Source organism: Macaca nemestrina, chromosome 12 (genome assembly GCF_043159975.1).
Source record: "Macaca nemestrina isolate mMacNem1 chromosome 12, mMacNem.hap1, whole genome shotgun sequence".
NCBI classification, from domain to species: Eukaryota; Metazoa; Chordata; class Mammalia; order Primates; family Cercopithecidae; genus Macaca; species Macaca nemestrina.
The window spans coordinates 103,241,224-103,269,054 of NC_092136.1; the positions used below are offsets into that span (position 1 = coordinate 103,241,224).

The 27,831-nt window shown below is 36.8% G+C and overlaps 1 protein-coding gene across 4 annotated transcripts in view; it reads left to right on the forward strand.

Moving 5' to 3' along the window:
* LOC105493700 (dynein cytoplasmic 2 heavy chain 1) overlaps positions 1-27,831 on the forward strand; it is a 361,100-nt gene that overhangs the window by 177,197 nt on the left and 156,072 nt on the right. For all 4 annotated transcript variants that reach the window (XR_011611022.1, XM_011761557.3, XM_011761558.3 and 1 more), the window contains 4 exons: positions 17,594-17,754; positions 19,105-19,230; positions 22,836-22,946; positions 27,265-27,420. Coding sequence is in view for 3 of the 4 variants with exons in the window: in XM_011761557.3 (XP_011759859.2) it covers positions 17,594-17,754; positions 19,105-19,230; positions 22,836-22,946; positions 27,265-27,420 (554 nt within the window). In the remaining variant the exon portion in view is untranslated. The remainder of the gene's footprint in view (positions 1-17,593; positions 17,755-19,104; positions 19,231-22,835; positions 22,947-27,264; positions 27,421-27,831) is intronic.

Below are 27,831 nucleotides of genomic sequence, written 5' to 3' on the forward strand. Positions count from 1 at the left end.
CTCCTTTAAGAGTTATAAGTATATAACTTGATTCTGTAGCTGTTGGTGGAAATGTTCTGTAAATGTCTGTTAGGTCTATTTGGTCTATAGTGTAGATTAAGTCTAATGCTTCTTTGTTGATTTTCTATCTGGATGATCTGTCTAATGCTTATAGTGGAGTGTTGAAGTCGCCTGCTATTATTGTATTAGAGTCTATCTCTCTCTTCAGCTCTAATAATATTTACTTTATATCTGGATATTCCAGTGTTAGGTATATAGATACTTACAATTCTTAAATTCTCCTGCTGAATTGACTTCTTTGTCATTATATAATGACTTTTTTGGTCTCTTTCTATAGTTTTTGTCTTGAAATCTATTTTATCTGATATAAGTACAGCTACTCCTGCTCTTTTTTGGTTTCCATTTGCATGGAATATCTTTTTCCATCTCTCTATTTTCAGTCTATATGAGTCTTCATATATGAACTGAGTTTCTTGTAGGCAGCATACAGTTGGGTCTTATTTTTAATCTATTCAACCACTGTTTCTTTTTTACGTGGAGAATTTAGTCCATTTATATTCAGAGTTATTATTGATAGGAAAGGACTTTGGCTATTTTAGGAAAGGACTAACTACGGCTATTTTGTTATTTGTTTTCTGGTTGTTTTTGTTAGTCTCTCTCTTTTTTTTTTTTTTTTTTTTCTTTCTTCCTGTCTTCCTTTGTGTGTAAGGGATCTTCTCTGGTAGTATATTTTAACTTCTTTCTTTTTTTTGTGTGTGTGTGTATCCATTATAAGTTTTTTCCTTTGTGGTTACTATGGGGCTTGAAGAAAACATAACCAGTGGATTTTAAACTGATGACAACTTAACTCTGATTACAAAGAAAAGAAGAGTAAAACAAACCAAACAAACAAAAAAAATTTACACTAAAACTCAATTCCCCTTCCCCCATTTTGAGGATTTTTTTGGTCTCAATCTATATCTTTCTATATTGTCTATCTCTTAACAATTTATTGTGGTTATTATTTTTGATAGGTATCTTTTAGACTTCATAATAAAGACATGAGTGGTGATATAGTTTGAATATATGTCCCCAGCAAATCTCACGTTGAATTGTAATCTCCAGTGTTGGAGATGGGGCCTGGTGGGAGGTATTTGAGTCATGGGGGCAGATCCCTTGTGGCTTGGTGTTGTCCTCACGATAGTGAGTGAGTTCTCTCAAGACCTGGTTGTTTAAGCATGTGGCACCACCCTCCCCAACTCTCTCTTGCTCCTGCTTTTGCCATGTGACTTGCAAGCTGCTGTTCTTACCATGTGAGACACTTACTCCTCCTTTGCTTTCTGCCATCAGTAACAGCTCTCTTGAGGCCCCCACAGAAGCCTAGCAGATGCTGGTACCATGCTGGCAGAATTGTGAGTGAATCAAATCTCTTGTCTTTATAAATTTGCCTATCTCAGATATTTCTTAATAGCAACACAAGAATGCCTAACACAAGTGATTTACACACCACAGTTACAGTGTTAGCATTTTCTGTATTTGTCTGTAGACTTACTTTTACCAGTGACTTTTATACCTTCAGATTATTTCTTATTGCTTAAGAATCCTTTTCTTTTAAATTGAAGAATTCCCTTTAGCATTTCTTATAAGATAGTTCTGGTGTTGGTGACATTTTTTAGCTTTAGTCTGCCTAGGGAAGTTTTTATATCTTTTTTATGTTTGAAGGATGATGTTGCTGGAGATAATATTCTAAATTGGAAGCTTTGTTTTGCCTTTAGCACTCTGAATATGCCATCCCCCTCCCTCCTGGCATGTGAGGGTTCCACTGAGAAATGTGCTGCCAGACACATGGAGCTTCTTTATATGTTATTTGCATCTTTTGTCTTGCTGCTTTTGGAATCTTTTCTTTGTCCTTGGCCTCTAAGAGTGATTATTATATGCCTTGAAATAGTCTTATTTAGATAGAATCTGTCGGTGATTTTGACTGTCTTGTACCTGAATATTCTTACCTTTCTCTATGCTAGGCAAGTTCTCTGTTACTATTTCTTTGAATAAACTTTATATCCTGAGCTCTTTCTTTACATCTTCTTCAAAGCCAATAACTTATAGATTTGTCCTTTTGAAGTTATTTTTTTAGATCTCGTGGACATACTTCATCCTTTTTATTCTTCTTTCTTTTTTCTCCTCTATATTTTCATGTTTTCAAACTCACTAATGTATTCTTCTGTTTGATAAATTCTGCTCTTGAGACACTGATGCATTTTTCGGTTTGTCAATTGTATTTTTCAGCTCTAGGATTTGATTTGTTTTATAAAATTATTTGAATCTCTTTGTTAAATTTCTCTGATATAGGCCAGGTGCAGTGGCTCACACCTATAATCTCAGCACTTTGGGAGGCCAAGTTGGGCGGATCACTTGAAGTCAGTAATTCAACACCAGCCTGGACAACATGGTGAAACCCCATGTAAAAATACAAAAATTAGCCAGGCATGGTGGCAGGCACCTGTAATCCCAGCTACTCAGGAGGCTGAGGCAGGAGAATTGCTTGAATCTGGGAGAGGCAGAGGTTGCGCTGAGCTGAGATTACACCACTGCACTCCGGCCTGGGCCAGTGAGACTGTCTCAAAAAAATTCTTTTTCTCTGATATAATTCTGATTCAAATTCTCTGTGTTATCTTGAAGTTCATTGCGTTTCCTCAAGACACCTATTTTGAATTTCTTGATAGAGAGGTTACGTATCTCTGTTACTTCAAAATTGGTCACTGGTGCGTTATTTAGTTCATTTGCTGAGGTCATGTTTTCTTGGATGTTTCTGATGCTTGTGGACTTTCATCATTGTCTGGACATTGAAGAGTTAGATATTTATTCCAGTCTTCAGAGTCTGGACTTGTTTTTACCTGTTCTTCTTGAGAGGGCTTTCTAGGAATCCAAAGGAGACTGAGTGTTGTTACCTAAGCCCGTTTTCACTAAAGCTGTTTTAGTACTATTGGGAACCCTAAGCCCAAGAACTCTATGACTCTTGCAGACTCCTAGAAACACAGCCTTGGTGGACTTGAGGAAGATAAGGGAGAATTTTCTGGGTTCCTAGACAAAATCTTTTGCTCTCTTTCCTCTCTTTCCTCCAAGCAAAAGGATTCTCTCTCTATGCTGGGTTGCCTAGAGTTTGGGGAGAGTTGATATGGGCTCTGCCTTGACCACCACAGCTGGTACCATGCTGAGTCATACCTGAAGCCTCAAGCCTTCCAGACCAGCACAGTACTGAGGCTTGCCCAAGGCCTGTGACAACTACTGCTTGACTGTCACCGATGTTCATTCAAGGCCTGAGGCTACCTTAGTCAGCAGGTTGTAAGCCAGCAGATTCCCTTCTGGCCCAGAATGGATCTTGAAACATCAACTAAGGAGCAAAGGCCTGGAATCACAGGCTTCAGGAATCTTCCTGGTGCTTTATTTTCCTGTGACTGAGCTTGTGTCCAATTTGTAAGACATAGTCCTCTGTACTATTCTCTCACCTTCCCCCGAAGAGAAGGAACCTGTCCATGTGCTGCATTGCCTGGAGTTGAGGGAGTGGTGATGCAAGTACTCTTGTGGGCTGCTGTAATTGGTGTTACACTGGGTCACACCCCAAGCCCACTGCTATGGACACCAGAATAGCACCAAGGCTTGCCCAAGGACTGCAGTCACTGTGTCTTGACTACCACTCAGATTTATTTGGGCCCTCAGGCCATTTAATTAGCTAGTAGTAAAGATGACTGGGACTTGGTTTCTTCCTGCTGAAGCAGAGGACTTCCCTCTGGCCCAGGGCTGCTTTATATGCTCCTTCCTTGGGCACTGGTAGAATTCTGCCTGGGAATGAGGAAGAACTTAAAGAAAGAAAAATACAAATAAAAAGAAATAAGCTTTTCTGTATTAGGCTGACTTATCCTAGAGACAGCAACAAGCACAGCCCAGACTCAGGAAAAGCCTCAATAAACACTATCTGAGAAGCTAGGACACAAAGAAATGTGCTCTGGAGACTCTCCCAGTTCTCCCTCAACATAGGAAGGAGAAAAACAAATTTTCCTTTCTCTTATGGTATGAGTTTATAGATTCCTGTTCTCTGTAACTAGTAGCTTCAAGTATTCTGTTTTATCTAAGCAGTACAATGAAGCTCATGAACCATCTGAGCAGACCTGAGCTACAGCCACCTGGGCACCGTAGTGAAGGTTATGAGATAAGCCCATCCAAGACACTTCAGCAAAACCTAGGTAACAGCCATCTGGGCTGAATAGCAAGGGTCATGTGTAATTCTGGGTTATGCACCTGTCACAATTTGATTAACTGACTTCGTTCTGCCTCTGTATCCTTACTTTCACATCACTGCAATCCTGCTTCAAGCTAGCCCACTCCCTTTTTGAAGTGTGTATAAAGGTCAAGAACTGTCTTTGTTCTGGGCCCAGTCTCAGGATGTTAATATACTGGGTCTGAGTGCACTCAATAAAATCCTCCTGCTTTACTCCGAGATCTCTCTTATCCCCCCGATTCCTGCAACAGTATTGTGTTCCGCTCAGTGACTGGACCACAATGAGTTCCAATGTAAAGTCACACTCACTTCACTTTCCTCCCCTATGCACACAGATTCTCTCTGTGCTGTGCTACCTGTGGTTGGGGAAGAAGTGGTATAGGCAATCCAAGACTATTTTTCCTACTCTCTTCAATGCCTCTTTCCTTGTGATTCTATTGAAATCAGCTGCTGTGATCACTCACTAGATTTTTGGTTCATATGAAGGTGTTTTCTTACGTGGATAGTTATTCAGTTTGATGTTCCCGCAGGGGACAATTGCTGGAAGATTCTATTTGTCCATCTTGCTCTGCCTTCTTCTTAACTGTTGATCCTAAAGACTGCAGTAGTTGGAAAAAAAGATTTGCTGGTGTCCATGTTTGGAAATGCTTTTGAATATACTTTATCTTGTTACTGGAACAATTAACATGTTCCCAACTTTGGATACACATGGTGAGTAATCACTGTGTAATACACATCTAAGAATATGGAAAACAGTTGTCCCTGTATTTAGCATTGAGATTAGTTGAGGTAGCCTTTTACTAGCATTTTTGAGAAAATAGAAGCAGTAAGACAAAAATTCTTCATTTCCCATCAACACATCTACCATTTGCATTAGCACTCATACTCATTCTGCTTTCCTTTCTCTTACTATGAAAGAATATCTTTGCTGTAATCAAAGGTCAACTCATTTACTGTTTTCTTCTTCATTTCTGCCATTATCATCTTCTCCCACATCATGACTTTCACCTTCTTTGCTGGATCATTTTTTTCAGCATACAAATATATTTTAGTATCATCTGTCTTAAAAATACCTCCCTTAGTCTCAGACCCTTTTCTAGCCACTATCCTATTTTTCACTTCTTTCTAAACTCAAAGTTGTCCATTTCTTTCTTTATAGAACACATTCTTCTCTTGATTGTTATATTTCTTTTTTCATTCCCCAACCCTCTTAGGCTGTTCCTTTTTACTTTCCTTTACTGGCTTCTTGTCTGCATGTCTTCTAAGTGTTAGAGTACTTTTCTTTTTTACTATAGTTTTGCCCTGGGTTTTATTCTTTCATTATTACATATTCTCCCTGTAGGTGACCTTACCCAATCCCTGGATTTAAATATCATTTTTAAATTATTGACTCTTCTATCTCTTGTTTGCAGCCCTGAAATTCTAGGCTTGTGTATTTAATGCTTATGTGATGTTTTTATATTAAAAACATCAAAAATAAATATCTCAAATTTAATGTGATCAGTACAGAACTTTCGATTTGTTTATACTATCATCTACTCAGTTGTTTAATCAAAAACCCCAAAAGTATAGTCATGTGTTGTTAAACAGTTGTTTAACAGTTTAACAGTGTTGTTTAACAAAAGTACAGTCATGTATTGTTTAACAGTGGGATGCATTCTGAGAAATGTGTCATTAGGCAGTTTCATTGTGTGAATATCATAGAGTGTACATAAACCTTGATTGTATACCCTCATACACACCTAGGCTATATAGTATAACCTATTGCTCTTAGGCTATAAACCTGTGCAGCACATTAATGTACTGAATGCTATAGGCAATTGTAACACAGTGGTAGGCATTTGTGTCTCTAAACATAGAAAAGATACAGTAAAAATACAGCATTATAATCTTATGGAATGACCATGGTATGATGCATGGTCCATCGTTGATTGAAAAGTCATTGTGTAGCTCATGTAATTCTTTCTTCTCTTTTCTTTCTTTCTATACCCAACCCACCATCAAATTCTTTTGGTTTCAACCCTAAAACTTATTCTGAATTCATTTTATTTGCTTTATTAGTACCAACCTAATACAAGCTATCATCAGCTTTCAATTACTGCCATACCTTTTATTTGTTGTCTCTATCTTTAGAATATATCCAGAATCCAGTCACTTCTCAGACCTTTAGGACTTTCTACCAGTTTGTTTAAGCAACTTTTATATAAGCAAGATTATTACCATTCAGGCTTCTATCCTTACCCACTTTAAGTCTATCCTCAACATAGCGGCTTTTTGAAATATAAATTAGATCATATCACTCCTCTGCTCCAACTCTTCTGATGGAATGTGACATCTCATCTTCTTCAGAATCCTTATAAAGTCCTACAGGTCTTACCCTCAGATCTTATCTCCTAACCACTCTTGACCCTTGCTCAGTTCTTTACCCACATAATTGTTTTTTTCTTGCTTTTTTGCTGCTCTAAGTGTGTTTCTGAAATATCAGAACCTTTGCACTTGCTGTTACTATTGCTCAAATGCATGTCAAAATAAAACAGGACACTTTTCAGAGAGGTTCTTAAGAGTTTTTTTCCTACTGCCCATTTAGTCTTTAATAATGTGGTCTTTTGGTGGGCGGAGCAAGATGGCCGAATAGGAACAGCTCCAGTCTCCAACTCCCAGTGCGAGCGACACAGAAGACCGGTGATTTCTGCATTTTCAACTGAGGTACTGGGTTCATCTCACTGGGGAGTGCCGGACGATCGGTGCTGGTCAGCTGCTGCAGCCCGACCAGTGAGAGCTGAAGCAGGGCGAGGCATTGCCTCACCTGGGAAGCGCAAGGGGGAAGGGAATCCCTTTTCCTAGCCAGGGGAACTGAGACACACAACACCTGGAAAATCGGGTAACTCCCACCACAATACTGCGCTTTAAGCAAACAGGCACACCAGGAGATCATATCCCACACCTGGCCGGGAGGGTCCCACACCCACGGAGCCTCCCTCATTGCTAGCACAGCAGTCTGTGATCTACCGGCAAGGCAGCAGCAAGGCTGGGGGAGGGGCGCCCGCCATTTCTGAGGCTTAAGTAGGTAAACAAAGCTGCTGGGAAGCTCGAACTGGGTGGAGCTCACAACAGCTCAAGGAAACCTGCCTGTCTCTGTAGACTCCACCTCTGGGGACAGGGCAATAACAAACGCAGCCGAAACCTCTGCAGATGCAAACGACTCTGTCTGACAGCTTTGAAGAGAGCAGTGGATCTCCCAACACGGAGGTTGAGATCTGAGAAGGGACAGACTCCCTGCTCAAGTGGGTCCCTGACCCCTGAGTAGCCTAACTGGGATACATCCCCCACTAGGGGCAGTCTGACACCCCACACCTCCCAGGGTGGAGTACACACCTGAGAGGAAGCTTCCAAAGCAAGAATCAGACAGGTACACTCGCTGTTCAGAAATATTCTATCTTCTGCAGCGTCTGCTGCTGATACCCAGGCAAACAGGGTCTGGAGTGGACCTCAAGCAATCTCCAACAGACCTACAGCTGAGGGTCCTGACTGTTAGAAGGAAAACTATCAAACAGGAAGGACACCTACACCAAAACCCCATCAGTACATCACCATCATCAAAGACCAGAGGCAGATAAAACCACAAAGATGGGGAAAAAGCAGGGCAGAAAAGCTGGAAATTCAAAAAATAAGAGCGCATCTCCCCCGGCAAAGGAGCGCAGCTCATCGCCAGCAACGGATCAAAGCTGGACGGAGAATGACTTTGACGAGATGAGAGAAGAAGGCTTCAGTCCATCAAATTTCTCAGAGCTGAAGGAGGAATTACGTACCCAGCGCAAAGAAACTAAAAATCTTGAAAAAAAAGTGGAAGAATTGATGGCTAGAGTAATTAATGCAGAGAAGGTCATAAACGAAATGAAAGAGATGAAAACCATGACACGAGAAATACGTGACAAATGCACAAGCTTCAGTAACCGACTCGATCAACTGGAAGAAAGAGTATCTGTGATTGAGGATCAAATGAATGAAATGAAGCGAGAAGAGAAACCAAAAGAAAAAAGAAGAAAAAGAAATGAACAAAGCCTGCAGGAAGTATGGGATTATGTAAAAAGACCAAATCTACGTCTGATTGGGGTGCCTGAAAGTGAGGGGGAAAATGGAACCAAGTTGGAAAACACTCTTCAGGATATCATCCAGGAGAACTTCCCCAACCTAGTAGGGCAGGCCAACATTCAAATCCAGGAAATACAGAGAACGCCACAAAGATACTCCTCGAGAAGAGCAACTCCAAGACACATAATTGCCAGATTCACCAAAGTTGAAATGAAGGAAAAAATCTTAAGGGCAGCCAGAGAGAAAGGTCGGGTTACCCACAAAGGGAAGCCCATCAGACTAACAGCAGATCTCTCGGCAGAAACTCTCCAAGCCAGAAGAGTTGGGGGCCAATATTCAACACTCTTAAAGAAAAGAATTTTCAACCCAGAATTTCATATCCAGCCAAACTAAGTTTCATAAGTGAAGGAGAAATAAAATCCTTTACAGATAAGCAAATGCTTAGAGATTTTGTCACCACTAGGCCTGCCTTACAAGAGACCCTGAAGGAAGCACTAAACATGGAAAGGAACAACCGGTACCAGCCATTGCAAAAACATGCCAAAATGTAAAGACCGTCGGGGCTAGGAAGAAACTGCATCAACTAACGAGCAAAATAACCAGTTAATACCATAATGGCAGGATCAAGTTCACACATAACAATCTTAACCTTAAATGTAAATGGACTAAATGCTCCAATTAAAAGACACAGACTGGCAAACTGGATCAAGAGTCAAGACCCATCAGTCTGCTGTATTCAGGAGACCCATCTCACATGCAGAGACATACATAGGCTCAAAATAAAGGGATGGAGGAAGATTTACCAAGCAAATGGAGAACACAAAAAAGCGGGGGTTGCAATACTAGTCTCTGATAAAACAGACTTTAAACCATCAAAGATCAAAAGAGACAAAGAAGGCCATTACATAATGGTAAAGGGATCAATTCAACAGGAAGAGCTAACTATCCTAAATATATATGCACCCAATACAGGAGCACCCAGATTCATCAAGCAAGTCCTTAGAGACTTACAAAGAGACTTAGACTCCCATACAATAATAATGGGAGACTTCAACACTCCACTGTCAACATTAGACAGATCAACGAGACAGAAAGTTAACAAGGATATCCAGGAATTGAACTCATCTCTGCAGCAAGCAGACCTAATAGACATCTATAGAACTCTCCACCCCAAATCAACAGAATATACATTCTTCTCAGCACCACATCATACTTACTCCAAAATCGACCACGTAATTGGAAGTAAAGCACTCCTCAGCAAATGTACAAGAACAGAAATTATAACAAACTGTCTCTCAGACCACAGTGCAATCAAACTAGAACTCAGGACTAAGAAACTCAATCAAAACCGCTCAACTACATGGAAACTGAACAACCTGCTCCTGAATGACTACTGGGTACATAACGAAATGAAGGCAGAAATAAAGATGTTCTTGGAAACCAATGAGAACAAAGATACAACATACCAGAATCTCTGGGACACATTTAAAGCAGTGTGTAGAGGGAAATTTATAGCACTAAATGCCCACAAGAGAAAGCAGGAAAGATCTAAAATTGACACTCTAACATCGCAATTAAAAGAACTAGAGAAGCAAGAGCAAACACATTCGAAAGCTAGCAGAAGGCTAGAAATAACTAAGATCAGAGAATAACTGAAGGAGATAAAGACACAAAAAACTCTCCAAAAAATCAATGAATCCAGGAGTTGGTTTTTTGAAAAGATCAACAAAATTGACAGACCACTAGCAAGACTAATAAAGAAGAAAAGAGAGAAGAATCAAATCGATGCAATTAAAAATGATAAAGGGGATATCACCACTGACCCCACAGAAATACAAACTACCATCAGAGAATACTATAAACACCTCTACGCAAATAAACTGGAAAATCTAGAAGAAATGGATAATTTCCTGGACACTTTCACTCTTCCAAGACTAAACCAGGAAGAAGTTGAATCCCTGAATAGACCAATAGCAGGCTCTGAAATTGAGGCAATAATTAATAACCTACCAACCAAAAAAAGTCCAGGACCAGATGGATTCACAGCTGAATTCTACCAGAGGTACAAGGAGGAGTTGGTACCATTTCTTCTGAAACTATTCCAATCAATAGAAAAAGAGGGAATCCTCCCTAACTCATTTTATGAGGCCAACATCATCCTGATACCAAAGCCTGGCAGAGACACAACCAAAAAGAGAATTTTAGACCAATATCCCTGATGAACATCGATGCAAAAATCCTCAATAAAATACTGGCAAACCGGATTCAGCAGCACATCAAAAAGCTTATCCACCATGATCAAGTGGGCTTCATCCCTGGGATGCAAGGCTGGTTCAACATTCGCAAATCAATCAACATAATCCAGCATATAAACAGAACCAAAGACAAGAACCACATGATTATCTCAATAGATGCAGAAAAGGCTTTTGACAAAATTCAACAGCCCTTCATGCTAAAAACGCTCAATAAATTCGGTATTGATGGAACGTACCTCAAAATAATAAGAGCTATTTATGACAAACCCACAGCCAATATCATACTGAATGGGCAAAAACTGGAAAAATTCCCTTTGAAAACTGGCACAAGACAGGGATGCCCTCTCTCACCACTCCTATTCAACATAGTGTTGGAAGTTCTGGCTAGGGCAATTAGGCAAGAGAAAGAAATCAAGGGTATTCAGTTAGGAAAAGAAGAAGTCAAACTGTCCCTGTTTGCAGATGACATGATTGTATATTTAGAAAACCCCATTGTCTCAGCCCAAAATCTCCTTAAGCTGATAAGCAACTTCAGCAAAGTCTCAGGATACAAAATTAATGTGCAAAAATCACAAGCATTCTTATACACCAGTAACAGACAAACAGAGAGCCAAATCAGGAATGAACTTCCATTCACAATTGCTTCAAAGAGAATCAAATACCTAGGAATCCAACTTACAAGGGATGTAAAGGACCTCTTCAAGCAGAACTACAAACCACTGCTCAGTGAAATAAAAGAGGACACAAACAAATGGAAGAACATACCATGCTCATGGATAGGAAGAATCAATATCGTGAAAATGGCCATACTGCCCAAGGTAATTTATAGATTCAATGCCATCCCCATCAAGCTACCAATGAGTTTCTTCACAGAATTGGAAAAAACTGCTTTAAAGTTCATATGGAACCAAAAAAGAGCCCGCATCTCCAAGACAATCCTAAGACAAAAGAACAAAGCTGGAGGCATCACGCTACCTGACTTCAAACTATACTACAAGGCTACAGTAACCAAAACAGCATGGTACTGGTACCAAAACAGAGATATAGACCAATGGAACAGAACAGAGTCCTCAGAAATAATACCACACATCTATAGCCATCTGATCTTTGACAAACCTGAGAGGAACAAGAAATGGGGAAAGGATTCCCTATTTAATAAATGGTGCTGGGAAAATTGGCTAGCCATAAGTAGAAAGCTGAAACTGGATCCTTTCCTTACTCCTATACGAAAATTAATTCCAGATGGATTAGAGACTTTAATGTTAGACCTAATACCATAAAAATCCTAGAGGAAAATCTAGGTAGTACCATTCAGGACATAGGCATGGGCAAAGACTTCATGTCTAAAACACCAAAAGCAACGGCAGCAAAAGCCAAAATTGACAAATGGGATCTCATTAAACTAAAGAGCTTCTGCACAGCAAAAGAAACTACCATCAGAGTGAACAGGCAACCTACAGAATGGGAGAAAATTTTTGCAATCTACTCATCTGACAAAGGGCTAATATCCAGAACCTACAAAGAACTCAAACAAATTTACAAGAAAAAAACAAACAACCCCATCAAAAAGTGGGCAAAGGATATGAACAGACATTTCTCAAAAGAAGACATTCATACAGCCAACAGACACATGAAAAAATGCTCATCATTACTGGCCATCAGAGAAATGCAAATCAAAACCACAATGAGATACCATCTCACACCAGTTAGAATGGCGATCATTAAAAAGTCAGGAAACAACAGGTGCTGGAGAGGATGTGGAGAAATAGGAACACTTTTACACTGTTGGTGGGATTGTAAACTAGTTCAACCATTATGGAAAGCAGTATGGCGATTCCTCAAGGATCTAGAACTAGATGTACCATATGACCCAGCCATCCCATTACTGGGTATATACCCAAAGGATTATAAATTATGCTGCTATAAAGACACATGCACTCGTATGTTTATTGCAGCACTATTCACAATAGCAAAGACTTGGAATCAACCCAAATGTCCATCAGTGACAGATTGGATTAAGAAAATGTGGCACATATACACCATGGAATACTATGCAGCCATCAAAAAGGATGAGTTTGTGTCCTTTGTAGGGACATGGATGCAGCTGGAAACCATCATTCTTAGCAATCTATCACAAGAACAGAAAACCAAACACCGCATGTTCTCACTCATAGTTGGGAACTGAACAATGAGATCACCTGGACTCAGGAAGGGGAACATCACACACAGGGGCCTGTCATGGGGAGGGGGGAGGGGGGAGGGATTGCATTGGGAGTTATACCTGATGTAAATGACAAGTTGATGGGTGCAGCACACCAACATGGCACAAGCATACATATGTAACAAACCTGCACGTTATGCACATGTACCCTACAACTTAAAGTATAATAATAATAATAAATAAATTAAAAAAAAAATAATGTGGTCTTTGTGCCACATTGCACATGACCTTTCCTACTGATTTTATAGTTTGACTATCGACTCTTTGAAATACTTATGGTACTATTTCATCTCCAGGTCAAGTGACATTTAAGGTTTAATGGCATTAATTAAAAACCTCATGTTATTTATATATTCAGATGTTTTGAAAGTTTAATACACTTCTAAAATCATACTCTTCCTAAGCAAAAATTATGTTTACTATTTTATGGCTGTATGACTTTGTATTTGGTCAAGTAGCTTTATTAAATTGTTTTCATGTAAAATTGGAGTTTTTATTTCATGAATAAGTTTTAAAAATTCAAATCACTGGAGAACAACAGGCACTTACCTCTTTTTAATCAAATTTTAGAGCTTTGATTTTAAACGTAATTTCTCAAGCATCATTCATATGGAAAGATCCTTATTAAGTTTTAGCAACTCTTTTAATAATCTATAAACCTTAAAATAGTAAATTTAAAAGATGTATTTATGGAAGTAGTTTTGATTTGAAGATTTAAATTAGTATAGCAATCCTCAAAGCTTTTAGGGATGCCTGTTTAACAAGATTCTACAAAGCAAGACTTATGTGCTGGCAAAATCTACTACACTACTTTTTTAAAATGGTACCAACCAGATGCAAGTATTCTTACTTCTATAATTCTGATGTAATTTTGACTTAAAAAAAACTATTATGAGGAGTATATTATGCTATGTGTATTGAGGTATTGGAAATGTAAAGAGATATGTCCCCATACAGTGCTGCAATAACTACAGGAACCAGAAATTTTTAAAGGTTCTTCATCCAAAAGTTTTTTTTGAACTATGCATCCTTCCTAGTTTTACAGTTCTGTACCTCTCTTATGGCATCATCCCATCCCAGGTACCTTGCTTTCATAGCTCAATCTGTCTTATCAAATCTGTGTCTAAAAGAAAGAAAGACTTAAGGATATTTGCATTCATTTTCTATTGCTGCTAGAAATTTATCAGGTTTAAACAATGCCGTTATCATCTTCTGCAGGTCAGAAACCTGATGGGCTCACCAGGTTTCTTTGTTCCAAGTTTTGGAAGCCCTGGGGAAAATCCACTTCCAAACTCATTAAGGTTCACAGCCCTATTCAGTTTTAGGACTGAGGTCCCCATTTTCTTTCTGTCTTTTGGTGTCATTCTCAGCTTTTAGATGCCAGTTGGTATCTAGCCCCCTTCCTCCATCTTTAAAGCCAGCATTTGCAGATTGATTCCTTTGCATGCTTCATATCTCTCCTGTTTCTCTTTTCTGCTACACTTCTTTGACTCTAACTAGAGAAACTGCTCCACTTTTAAGGGGTCAATTGATTAGCTTGGCCCATGTGAATAACACAGGATAATCTTCTTACTTTTAGGTTCATGACCTTAGTTACACTGGCAAAGTCCCTTCACAGCAGTACTTAGTTTAGTTTTTGAATAACCAGGGCTTAGGATTCTTGAAAGAGATATCTTTAGAATTCTGCCTACCACAACATATTTGACTTTTTTACTTGTCTCTAGGGTTGAGTACTATTCCATTTCTAAAGCGTCGTTTCCCATTTAATTGGTTCACATATATTGGGTTAGGTAGTGGCTGTTGATTTTCCTCTTTTTACTGATGTTTGTGATACATTTTTACAATTGTTTTTTTCTCATAAAAGAAAGGTAATTTTATACATCTGATACTTATTAGCTCTTTGTTACGGAGGATGAGAGGAATGAAAAAGAATGAATCTATTATACTTACTACGTATAATAGTTTTGATAATTTGCCACTTTCTTTACTCAGGTACCTGCAAAGTACAGGAGTCAATTTGTTCCTTTTTCAACTGGAAGTTATTTCTTTTTTATTATCTCAATATTTTATTTGCATAAAATGCAATAAAGGTTTAAGTTATTCCTCTGTCTTATTCTTATTTTTTTGAAAGAAATGCTGTATTTATTTTTAAACTTATGGTCAGAATATCAGGTTCCAGTGATTTCCAAATAGTTTTGGAATCACAGTGCAATTTTTCATGCACAGTGCACATAATTCACAGTGCAATTATTATTTTTGGCTCTCTAACTTTATTAAATAGTTTTGAATGATTCGTATTGAGGAGTCTGATGGTATCATGAATCAGAATTATTTGGACTGATAAAACCAGTATACTCAGTTCACTTAAAGTGCAACAGAAATTTTGCTGGAGTTTTTTGGGCAGGATGGCTAACATCTAATTCCAAGTAACATGAATGTCACCTGTGTTACATTAAATGGCAAGGTATTTTTCATGATTTTTTTCTCCAACTCAAAATGTTTTATTGCGTTGAAATATTGTGTAAAATGAATTAATGGACATATATTTATATCCTGTGGGATTTTAAAATTAAAAGTTATAATTGAATTTGCTAGTCTCTGGATATAAAGTAGTGAAAGATTCAGTATGATTCTTGCTCACATGAAGTTTACAGCGTACATTGGTTAAATAAACAAGTGGTATGGTAATCTGCATTTTAGCTTTTTTAGACAGTTTTTGTATTGGCATATATTTTCCAAATAAAGCACACTTAAGTCAGCAAGTAGTTATTTTAAATGAAAATATTTTATATATATTTTGACATTTTTATTGTATAATATATAGTAATTAGAGGAGTATCAGGAAATGCATAGACATGAAAAGAAAATGAAAAACACCTGCTATTCCATCATTAGCACTAATCATTGTTAACTTTTCTATGTATGCCTTTGCTTTCTTTTTATGCACGTAGAAGTGTATATATTACAATTTGGCATTATTGCCAAATCTCTTGAATAATCTGATTTTTCTGTATATTATCTTTTACCTCAACATGTTTGTAACTTCAGTTTCAATGTATGGCTATCAGAAATTACTCAGACTCCCATTAGAAACTCAATTTCTTTCTACCAGTTTTTAGCTAGTATCAACAGCTACAATGAAAAGCCCTTGTACATGCTTCTGCGCCCATATCCTGAATTGTTTCTTAAATTATTATAATTTTAATTACTGATCAAGGCCATGTACTTTTTAAAGACTTTTGATACACTTTATTAAATCTGACAATATATTTAATTGGCCTAGGTATTTATTGAATTTATGAATAAATAAGTGAATGCTTGAATGAATAGAAATATTTCTTACTGCATTGCAAGTACATAAGAATTCCTTATTGCTAAATTTAAATTGCTAACAATTGAATAGTTGTTAGCAATTTAAACTTAGTTAAAAAGAAAATTTATAAAATATGCCTCTAAAAACAATTCATCAATTTTAAGTGGCTCTTGGAGTAAATTTCACCTGTTATTAGGAATATTTCTGACTTTGGAAATGCTTAGCATTATGGGTTGCTGTTGTGAAGAATAGACAAGGGTGCTGCTTTATGCATGAAATGTACCTTTTCAGGTTGGTTACCTAGAAATGTCTCTTTTGACCCATCACGATAACATTGAATTTATATTTTAAAGTGTTTACTATTCTTAATTCTTTAAGGATGTCCATATCTGAGGTGCAGTCTTGTCTATTCACTTCTACTTTTGAGAATATATGGAAGCCCTTCTTGCCCATGTACTCACTCAGTTACATACTCCTAATTTTTTCTTAATTATTAAGTCCTGTGTAACACTCATTTTAACTCAATTCAAATAAGTATATTTTAAGTTATTAATTGACATGAGCCTTTTCAGTTTGGCTTTTATGAAATACATTAATAATGGAAACATTCAAGTTTTAGCAGAAGAGAGAGTATTAGTTTTCTTCCCCATAAAATTAATATAATGATATTTGTTTCTCAGGATCATTGTATGGTTTAGATATCATTTAAATAAACTACCTGATATAATGCTTTGCATTCAGTAGGTGATGAATAAATGGCATTTGTTACAATTATTATAATTATTTTGCTTCCAAAGGACCTGTGGATTGCTTTATCCTTGTTTTACAATTGAGGAAACTGGGGCACAGTGCATTTTAATGATTTGCATAGGGTCATTTGGCTAACAAATATAAACTGACAGCTATGTATTTCTGTCTTAAGCATTCTTTTCACTACCCATACAGCCTTTTTTCCCCATGGGCATAAGAAATAACTTTTTGGCATGAAATCATTTACCCATATCATGAGAAATCTGATTCCCCATATGCATGACACAGAGTAGGCACTCAGCTATCATTAATGAATTGTATTGGACTAATGAGATATATAGATTGATGGTTGGGTTTACTCTTCTCTTGCATTGTGGTCTCAATTTACAGTACACCTACAGGCCTGTATTGTGGTCTCAATTTACAATACAGATGTTAAATGTGGTAATCAGGGTACCTACCTCATAGCATTGTAATAATAAGATGATACCATACATGGAAAACATTTAGAAAAATGCCTGGCATCTTAAGCATAAAACAGACGTTAACTCTTACTAGTGTATGATTTTAGAGTGGAAAAACTTTAATATATGATGAGATTATAACTCAGCTGGGTATTCTCTATTATATATCATATAATTAGATTTAATAAACTTTTTAACAATGCATACTGCTTTTATTTTTAATTTTTAAAATATATCTTTTAGGACTGAAAGAGGTGTCCCCACTGCCTCTAAATCTCAAACGTTTATACAAAGAGACACTGGAAATTGAACCCATCTTGATAATTATTTCTCCGGGTGCCGATCCTTCTCAGGAACTTCAAGAACTTGCTAATGCTGAAAGAAGCGGCGAGTGTTATCACCAGGTAAGTACATATTGTCCCGCTGTTTTTGTCTTTGCTATTGCTGTTCCAGCACTTGATGATATTGGTCAAATGAACATTTTTGGTTGTGATAAGCCAAATAATGCCCTGAAAAATGTCTATGTCCTAATCCTCAGAACTGTGGATATGTTATTTTCCATGGCAAAAGGAACTTTGCTGATATAATTAAGGATCTTCAGATGGGACGAGTAGCCTGAATTAGCCAGGTGGACCCAATATAAAATCACAAAGTTTTTTTTTTTTTTTTTAAATAAGAGGGAGACAGGTGAGTCAAGAGCGAAGATAGGAGATACAATGATCCAAGTAGAGGTCAGAGAAGAGAGAATATGCTGTGCTACTGGCTTTGAAGATGGAGGAACGGGCCATAAGCAAAGAAATGTAGGTGGCTTCCAGAAACTGGAAAAAACAAGGGAAGAATTATCTTTTAGAGCCTTTAGAAAGAACATAGCCTTATAGTAGTACCTTTATTTTCAAACCCAGAACCTTGATTTTAGGCCGGTGAGAAACTTCTGGCCTCCAGACATTTAATGATAATTTAAGGCACTAAATCTGTTGTAATTTCTTAAAGCAGCTATAGGAAATTCATACATTTGCTTTCATTTTGAGAATTACTTTTAAAATTTTACTTGGATGCTTTTACGATAAATCACAGTAATGTTTATTTACACTTTATTTACCTGAACTGAAAGAAATACGTAAAATTTTGAGTAAAATGTATTCATTGTAATGCAATTTTTTTCCCTGAGGTAGGAACTTTTGTTTGTTCAGGGTGTCTCCTTTTTTTCAGTTTGCATGTAAATTTGAAAATGAAATGTATTAATTCACCCTCAATGTTTAACAAGTGAATACATCTTTTTCACCGGGAAAATAATTAATAATGATTTTTTAAACAACTGAATACTTCATAGCAACCCAAAATTGAAAAGTAAAAATTTTACAAAGAAAAATATAAATGAAATATAGCAAAATAGTAGCGCTGTTAGGCTCAGGTGTGCAGGTTTTGCACTAATAGAGAGTGCTGGTCAATCATAGTAGATTAGGTCTAAATTAGGTCAATATTCAGGTATCAGTGAGGTGTCTCAGGAAGGGGAGCTCTACAGATTGTACCTGTTACTAGTGATTCTGGCAGGAAACTTAAACTATTCATATAAGCTTTTAATTATTTAAAGAAGATTAATTTCTGGTATTAGTTTGATTCTTCTTCCAAATTTATTATTAAAGCCAGTTAGGAAGGTTTGGGGATTACTATTATTGAATCTCATACCGTTATATTATAACATGTTAGCAGATCTGTTTTTTAAATTTTGTTTGTTTGTTTTTTTGCTTTTGCAGGTTGCCATGGGTCAAGGTCAAGCTGATTTAGCAATTCAAATGCTAAAAGAATGTGCCCGCAATGGAGACTGGCTCTGTTTGAAGAACTTACATCTTGTGGTATCTTGGCTGCCAGTTCTGGAAAAGGTAGATTCAGATAAATGTAGTACAGATAATATCTATTGTACTCAACTTAGTAATCTCCAAGGGACATCAGTATTAAAATGTCATGCATTATTTATGATGATTTAAAAAGTAGTAGTTGAGAAATTTTAGATTTAAATATTTCCTAAATATGTACAATTATGCAAAATAAGATATTAATAGGAAGTCTATAAAAATCTTTTTTTAAGGGCATATAAGAGAAGCCAAGACATTTTTAATGAAGATTGACAGGGAAGCTTGGAAGAAATATTTATACCATTAGTTTCTTTTTATGCTCCTGTTCTCTTGGTCTGTATTGGGAGAAGAGACATAATAGGGTGTCAGAGGGAACTGCCTAACTTCCTAGGGGCTAATGAAGCTGGGGAGTAAACTGAAGCAAATGTTTCATTTATCTCAAATGGACTCAGGAGAAAAATAGTCTTAAGACCAGACAAGTCGCTGGATAGGCTTTACATGCAAACCTAGATTTTATTCTGGTGCTTATTTAAGAAAGATGAGTAGGGTCTTGGGTAGTTAGAGATGATTCTGAAGAGATATTCCTTGAAAGCCAAATGGGATTTTGCTAAGTATAGGCAAAGAAAGGATATCATGATTTTAATTCCATCAGCACAAGCAGAGATAGTGCTGGGGATGTCCATCCCTAGTACAAGGAATGAAGAGATGTCCTTGATAGTGCTAGAGGGGCCCGCCAGGCAGGAAGTGTGGGGAAATTGAGTTAGACGACTAGGAAAGAGCTAGGTTATGGAATACCCTGAGAACCATGCAGAAGATTTTGGAATTTTTGTCCCGGGACTTAGAGAGCCAAAGGAGGTCCTTAACAGAGAAGTTTATTTATTCTGGCAGTAGTATATAGAATAGAAGCAAACAGAATAGAGTAAATTGAGGGAGGTCCTGCCTTAGTTGTGAGGTATTAAAAATTTCTGCAGTCCTAATTAATTGGCAACTACACACTTCCACAAATAGAGTCAATAAATTTTTGATGAATAAGTTAATGAGTAAGTGAATGAACTGATGGACCATGGTGATTCATGATTCATTACTTATAATCAAGAGAAGATACAGATTTTAGACTATGAATATTCATGTAATTCTATTATGGCTTTCTGTAAAAATTACTAGTGTGTAAAAATATAATTTCTTTTTTTTTTTTTTTTTTTTTCGAGACAGGGTCTCACTCTGTCCAGCCCAGTCACCCAGGCTGGAGTGCAGTGGTGCGATCTCGGCTCACTGCAAGCTCCACCTCCTGGGTTCATACCATTCTCTTGCCTCAGCCTCCTGAGTAGCTGGGACTACAGGTGCCCGCCACCACGCCTGGCCAATTTTTTTGTATTTTTTGTAGAGATGGGGTTTCACCGTGTTAGCCAGGATGATCTTGATCTCCTGACCTTGTGATTCGCCCACTTCGGCCTCCCAAAGTGCTGGGATTACAGGCGTGAGCCACCATGCCCAGCCAAAAATATAAAATTTATGTCTGATAAATCATATATGTTTTGTTTTGTTTTGTTTTTGAGACAGAATCTTGCTCTATTGCCCGGACTGGAGTTCAGTGACACAGTTTTGGCTCACTGCAACCTCCACCTCCCGAATTCAAATGATTCTCATACCTCAGCCTCTGAAGTAGCTGCAATTACAGGCATATATCACCATGCCTGGCTGATTTTTGTATTTTTAGTAGAGACAGGGTTTTGCCATGTTGGCCAGGCTGATCTCGAACTCCTGGCCTCAAGTGATCGCCTGCCTCAGCCTCCCAAAGTACTGGGATTGCAGGTGTGAGCCACCGCCCCTGACCTGATAAATCATACATGTTTTAAGATATATAAAGAAGACTGGTGAATACTTGTACTGCTTTCTGTGTCAAACAGTTGATTGATAGCTACTAATCTATGTAAAATGTAGTTATTATCTTGAAAGCACATCTTAATTAGAACTGTTAGAAACAGTACATAATATTATATAATTTTTAAAATAACTGATTATTATTTGCTTTTCTATTAGTTTGAATGAATTGATTGGATATAAATTTATAAATTTATTGTAAATCCAACTATATCCAGCTATAAATCCAACTATATCACAATGTATTGTTTTACTTTTTAAATTTTTTAGATGTGCTAACCCAAAGCAAAAGTTTATATAAATTTTCCTTTTTAAAGTTATGAGGTGTAAATACATTTTGTCCTTTATAATTTTAAGCAAGCACAATGTTTTTGTGGCCATTCTTTTGTCATTTTTTTCATCATCTTAACTCTACATTTCATGTGGTATTAAATAAATGTTAGTGTTTGACATCAATTATATTAAAATAATTTTTAGACTTCATTCTCTTTTAGAGCTATCAAAATTTCTTCTGTCATTTATTTATTCATTTATTAAATTTACAGATACTTGCTGAGTACAAGAAAAAGCCAGAAATTGTGCCAGGTTCTGGTTACCTACAGAATTTGTACCTGCTCTCTGGGAACTTAATTTAGAAGAGACAGATCACATTAAGAACTATATTATGGGATGAGGAATACTAAGGGAAAAATTTACAAAATGACATGGGTGATTAAACCTGCTTTGGATTGTGGTAGTGAAGAGTTGGAGAAGATATTCCCCTAAGACACGATATTTAAATTATATTTTGACAGATAAGTAATAATTTGTTAGATTACAAAGAGAATAATAGAGAAAACGTGATGACTATAGATAGTCATAAGAGTCTGGATAAATGACTAAAGCCTACAGTATGAGAAAGCATGGGCAGATTAATTTGTATGGTGAAGTTTTGAATTTATATTACAGGCCATAAGGTGCTACTAAAAATTGTAAATAAGGGAATTAATGTCATTATATAACTCTGTAGAAGCAAGAATTAAAGCAGTGAGAATCTAAAGACTTTAAGAAGGCTGGTAGTGCACGCCTGTAATCCCAGCACTCTGGGAGGCCGAGACGGGCGGATCACGATGTCAGGAGATCGAGACCATCTTGGCTCACACGGTGAAACCCCGACTCTACTAAAAAATACCAAAAAAAATTAGCCGGGCATGGTGGTGGGCGCCTGTAGTCCCAGCTACTTGGGAGGCTGAGGCAGGAGAATGGTGTGAACCCGGGAGGCGGAGCTTGCAGTGAGCTGAGATCGCGCCACTGCACTCCAGCCTGGGCGACAGAGCGAGACTCCGTCTTTGTGGGGGGAGGGAAAAAAGAAGGCTGGTACTTTAGGCATAGCAATTATAGCTAATACTTATTTTGAACTTACTATGTATCAGGTACTGTTCTGGTACTTACACAATTCTATGTGATAGGTACTATTATTATCCTTGTTTAGAGATGGAATAAGTCAAAGAACCCAAGGTCACCTAGCAGGTTAGTGACAAGGTTCAAATTTCAACCCAGTCAACATGACTTTAGATGCAGATTCTTATTCATTACACTGAGCTAGTAATAGAGAAAAGATAAAAATTTAAAGGAAATGTAACTAGAGCATTAAGAAATACATCAGAATGTTACAGAAGTTTTAATTACAAATAGTTATTAATAGTATAATGATAAAAGAGAAATTTTTGTGTGTATTTAAGTAAATTTTTATCATTGGTTTTGTAAACAAGGAATTGAATACTCTTCAACCTAAGGATACCTTTCGTCTTTGGCTCACTGCAGAAGTTCATCCCAACTTTACTCCTATTTTACTACAGTCAAGTTTGAAAATAACATATGAGGTAAGAAGATTTAAAATTTGGATCTGTACTCATATGAAAGCAGTAATCTATACATGACTTCTAAAACTTTGTAAACGACTATTACATAGAACACACAATTTCTTTTTACATTTAGATGAGGTATAATATACATAAATAGCATAAGATGATATAAAATACATTTAAATCTTTTCAAATTTTATTTCATACTTATGTTTTTGTTTTTATTGTAGTAAGAAACACATAACATGACATTTACTATTGTAACCATTTTTAAGTGTATAGTGCAATATGCACCTTGTTGTGCAGTAGATCTCTAGAACTTTTTTTATCTTGCAAAACTGAAACTCTGTGACCATTGAAGAGCAACTCTTCATTTTGCCCTATCCTCTGGCAACCACCATTTTACTTTCTAAGAGTTTGACCACTTTAGCTACTTCATTTAGTAAAATCATGGATTATCTTTTTGTTATTTCACTTAACATAATGTCCTCAAGGTTCATCCATGTTTTAGCATATGACAGGCTTTCCTTTCTTAAGATAGAATAATATTTCATTGTATGTATATACCGTATTTTCTTTATCCATTAATCCATCAGTAGACATTTAGGTCTTTTACTTCTTGGCTGTTGTGAATAATACAGTGAACACAGGTGAGCACGTATCTCTTCACGATTCCACTTTGAATTATTTTGGATATGTAGCCAGAAGTGGGATTGCTGGATCATATGGTGATTCTATTTTTAAGTTTTTGATGGAACTTCATACTGTTTTTCATAGTGGCTACATCATTTTACATTCCCACTAGCACTGAACAGTTTCTCCACATCTTCACCAACAGTTTTCTCTGAGTGTGTGTGTTTAATAGTGGCCATCTGAGTGGGTCTAAGGCGATATCTGATTGTGGTTTTGATTTGCATTTCCCTGGTGATGAGTAATGTTGAGCATCTTTCATTTGTTTGGACATTTATATGTCTTCAGAGAAATGTCTTTTCAAATTCTTTGTCTATTTTAAGAATTATTGTTTTGCTGTTGAGTAGTATTAATAGTTCGTTATATATTCTGGATACTAATTGCTTAGTATCTTATCAGATGTATGCAAATATTCTCTCCCATTCTGTAGATTGCTTTTCACTCTGTTGATTGTTCCCAACCTCCCTGCCTTCCTTCTGTCCTTATGTCCATCCATCCTTGTATCTCTCTAACATGTAATGCTAGGTAGATCCAACCTTATATAGCTAAAATTGTGTTTGTAATGATATTTTATGACTTGTCAAAGTCATAAATAAAATAGCAAACTATTAAAATTTTCATTTTATTAGTGTTTGTAACTACATGCTATTTTATTTTATTTTATTTTTGAGATAGGGTCTCGCTTTGTCACCCAGGCTGGAGTACAGTGATGCTATCACAGCTCACTGCAACCTCAACCTCCTGGGCTCAAGCAATCCTCCCATCTCAGCTTCCCGAGTAGCTGAAACTATGGGTGCTTCACCATGCCTGGCTAATTTTTTAATTTCTTTCTTTTTTTTTTTTTTTTGAGAGACAAGGCCTCACTATGTTGCCCAGGCTGGTCCTGAACTCCTAGGCTCAAGCAATTCTCTCGTCTTGGCTTCCCAAAATGCTGGGATTACAGGCATGAGCCACCGTGCCTGGTCCTACCTGTTGTTTTAGATCAGTACTGCTCTTTTTCATCTGAAGGTGTTAGTTTCATTTAAGGAAGAAAAAGGATAAGCATTAATCCAGGAATGCAAAGATGATTTAATACAGGAAATATTTTAATTGAATGACTATAAGGTCTAGTAAGAAAGAACTTTCCCAGAATCTTCTCCAGCTACAATCCCGCTATACACTTCTACTCATCTATATCCTAGAACTGGATTGCATGAGCCGTGAGGGCGGGGGTATTTTTTTTGCTTGCATTTTTGAACTTAGCATATAATTCAAGGCCAAGTAAGAGGAATTCAGTACATATTTCAATAAGGGGGTATTATTATACCAGGTAAACTGTTCCTTTAATGTTTTAATGTGTGACCTTTTCTGGGATCTTTAAGAGATAATTTGATTACATTTTTATGGAAATTTTCAATTTGATTTCAATTATCAGTGAACTTTTTTTTTTATTTCTTGAATTACTATAGGAAATTTTAACTATCTTAGCTTAGACTATTTGTGTAGTTCATTGAGATGTTCAAAATGATTATTTGTATGTGCATATATATAATATGGACATATATTATCATTTTTTAAAATTGTTAAATTCACTTCATCATTTTTTTCTTTTTTCGATTCGTTGTCAGAGTTGTTTAAAAAATTTGTTTTCCAAAGAACTGATCCTTTACTTATAAATTTGCTTTTCCTGATTCTTTTCATTTCACTGAATTTTCTTTTTTCTGTTTTTCTTTCTAATGCTGTCTTTAGATTTTTTCTGCTTTTATTCTTCCTGATTTTTTGAGTTGAATGTTTGTTTTGTATTTACTTGCATTCATACTGAAATTGTTCTAAGTCTGAATTTGCAGCTTAATATGTCTTTGGCTTTATTTCACAATTTTGGCATATTAGTGTTTTTGTTTCATTATTTTTCAGTCTATATTTATATGTGATTTTCTCTTTAAGTGTATAGTATTTATTAATTTGCATGCTCTTTCATGTAGTGCCTTTTTAAAAACTCTAAGTGGTTTGGTTTCCTATTAATGTCATGTTTTATTGAATAGTGTGCAGAAATTTGGCCTTATCTCTGATAGTTTTTATAAATGTTTCATAAACATAAAAAGCTTTCATTTAAAAAGTGTAAATTTGCTAGGTACTTAATACTTCAGCAGTATATTTTCTTTCTTTTCATTTTTTTTTTGAGATGGAGTCTTGCTCTGTGGCCCAGGCTGGAGAATAGTGATGTAATCTTGGCTCATTGCAACCTCTGCCTCCTGGGTTCAGGCAATTATCCTGCCTCAGCCTCCCAAAAAGCTGGACTACAAGTGTGTGCCACCACACCTGGCTAAATTTTTTTTTTTTTTTTTTTTTGAGACGGAGTCTTGCTGTGTCACCCAGGCTGGAGTGCAATGGCCAGATCTCGGCTCACTGCAAGCTCCGCCTCCCGGGTTCACGCCATTCTCCTGCCTCAGCCTCCCGAGTAGCTGGGACTACAGGCACCCGCCACCTCGCCCGGCTAGTTTTTTTTTTTTGTATTTTTTTTAGTAGAGACGGGGTTTCACCGTGTTAGCCAGGATGGTCTCGATCTCCTGACCTCGTGATCCGCCCGTCTCGGCCTCCCAAAGTGCTGGGATTACAGGCTTGAGCCACCGCGCCTGGCCTAATTTTTTATTTTTATAAAATAAATATATTTTATTTTTATTTTGTATTTTTAGTAGAGGCGGGTTTCACCATGTTGGCCAGGCTGGTCTCGAACCCCTGACCTCAAGTGATCCACCTGCCTCAGCCTCCCAAAGTGCTGGGATTACACCATGCCCAGCCACCTGTTAAACAAGAAAGTCATTTTACTTAAGAAATGACAATGAGAAGGGTTTCAAAGGGGATGACTAATTTTTGGCATTCTGAAAGTATTGACCTGAATTTATTATTTTTATGTTAGAAACCATTTTGGAAGAACTATTTTACTTTTAGAACAAGCTAGTTAGAATAACTTGGGCAGAAAAACCCACATTATACATTTTTTAATATTAGAATTTCTTGAGGGCGTTATTTTGCTATTTTTCCACGAACTTGAAAAGTTATCATTTTGATAATTTGAAAAATAATGACAGATATGATGCATATGGATGAACATTTTAAAAAATTTTATACTAGTCTGATACACAATTTCAGTTCCTGGATTTTTATTTGGGTCTATGAGCCTAGCAATGTTACATAATACTTTAAATTTGGACTAATGCACCAGGAAGATTAGTTGACATTCTATGTAAATGGTATGTCGAATTCCTCATGGAAATTCAAATAGCAACTAGTGAGGGAAAACGGGCATATTAAACTCAAACACCTGCTCCATAACAATCAATATCACATTAGTATTGTAAGTGGTGATTTAGTGTCAGTGAAAAAAAAATCTCTCAATCATCATGTAAAACTTATTTGGTTATTTTGAATATTATTGTATATAGTTTTTAATTTGAAAAATTATTCTGAATTTATATTTGGATGAACTGTTAGGTATAAGCAATTTAAAACTAGTTTTATGTACATTTTGAAGTAACATAATAGTTTAATTCAAACCTGGTAATCAGTGAACATTTTTCTTTAAATTATGTTCTTAAATATGTTAAAATCTAATATATTTTACTTGTAGGATTTTAGCAATAGGATGTCTGTTGATTTTTTTCTTTAGTCACCTCCAGGTTTAAAGAAGAATTTAATGCGTACTTATGAGTCTTGGACTCCTGAGCAAATTAGCAAAAAAGATAATATACATCGAGCTCATGCTCTCTTCAGTCTTGCATGGTTTCATGCTGCATGTCAAGAAAGAAGAAATTATATTCCTCAGGTAAGTAAGACCATGTCTTGGATACATTCTAAGCTTTATATTTTTGTATGTTAAAATATTTTTGTGGCCAGGCCTCATGCCTGTAATCCCAGCACTTGGGGAGGCGGGCGGATCACCTGAGGTCGGGCGTTCAAGACCAGCCTGACCAACATGGAGAAACCCCATCTCTACTAAAAATGCAAAATTAGCTGGGCATAGTGGTGCATTCCTATAAGCCCAGCTACTCCGGAGGCTCAGGCAGGAGAATTGCTTGAACCTGGGAGGTGGAGGTTGCGGTGAACCGAGATTGTGCCATTGCACTCCAGCCTGGGCGACAAGAGTGAAACTCCACCTCCAAAAATATATATATATGTGTGTGTGTGTGTGTGTTTGCGTGCACACGCGTGTATATATGTGTGTGTGTGTATATAT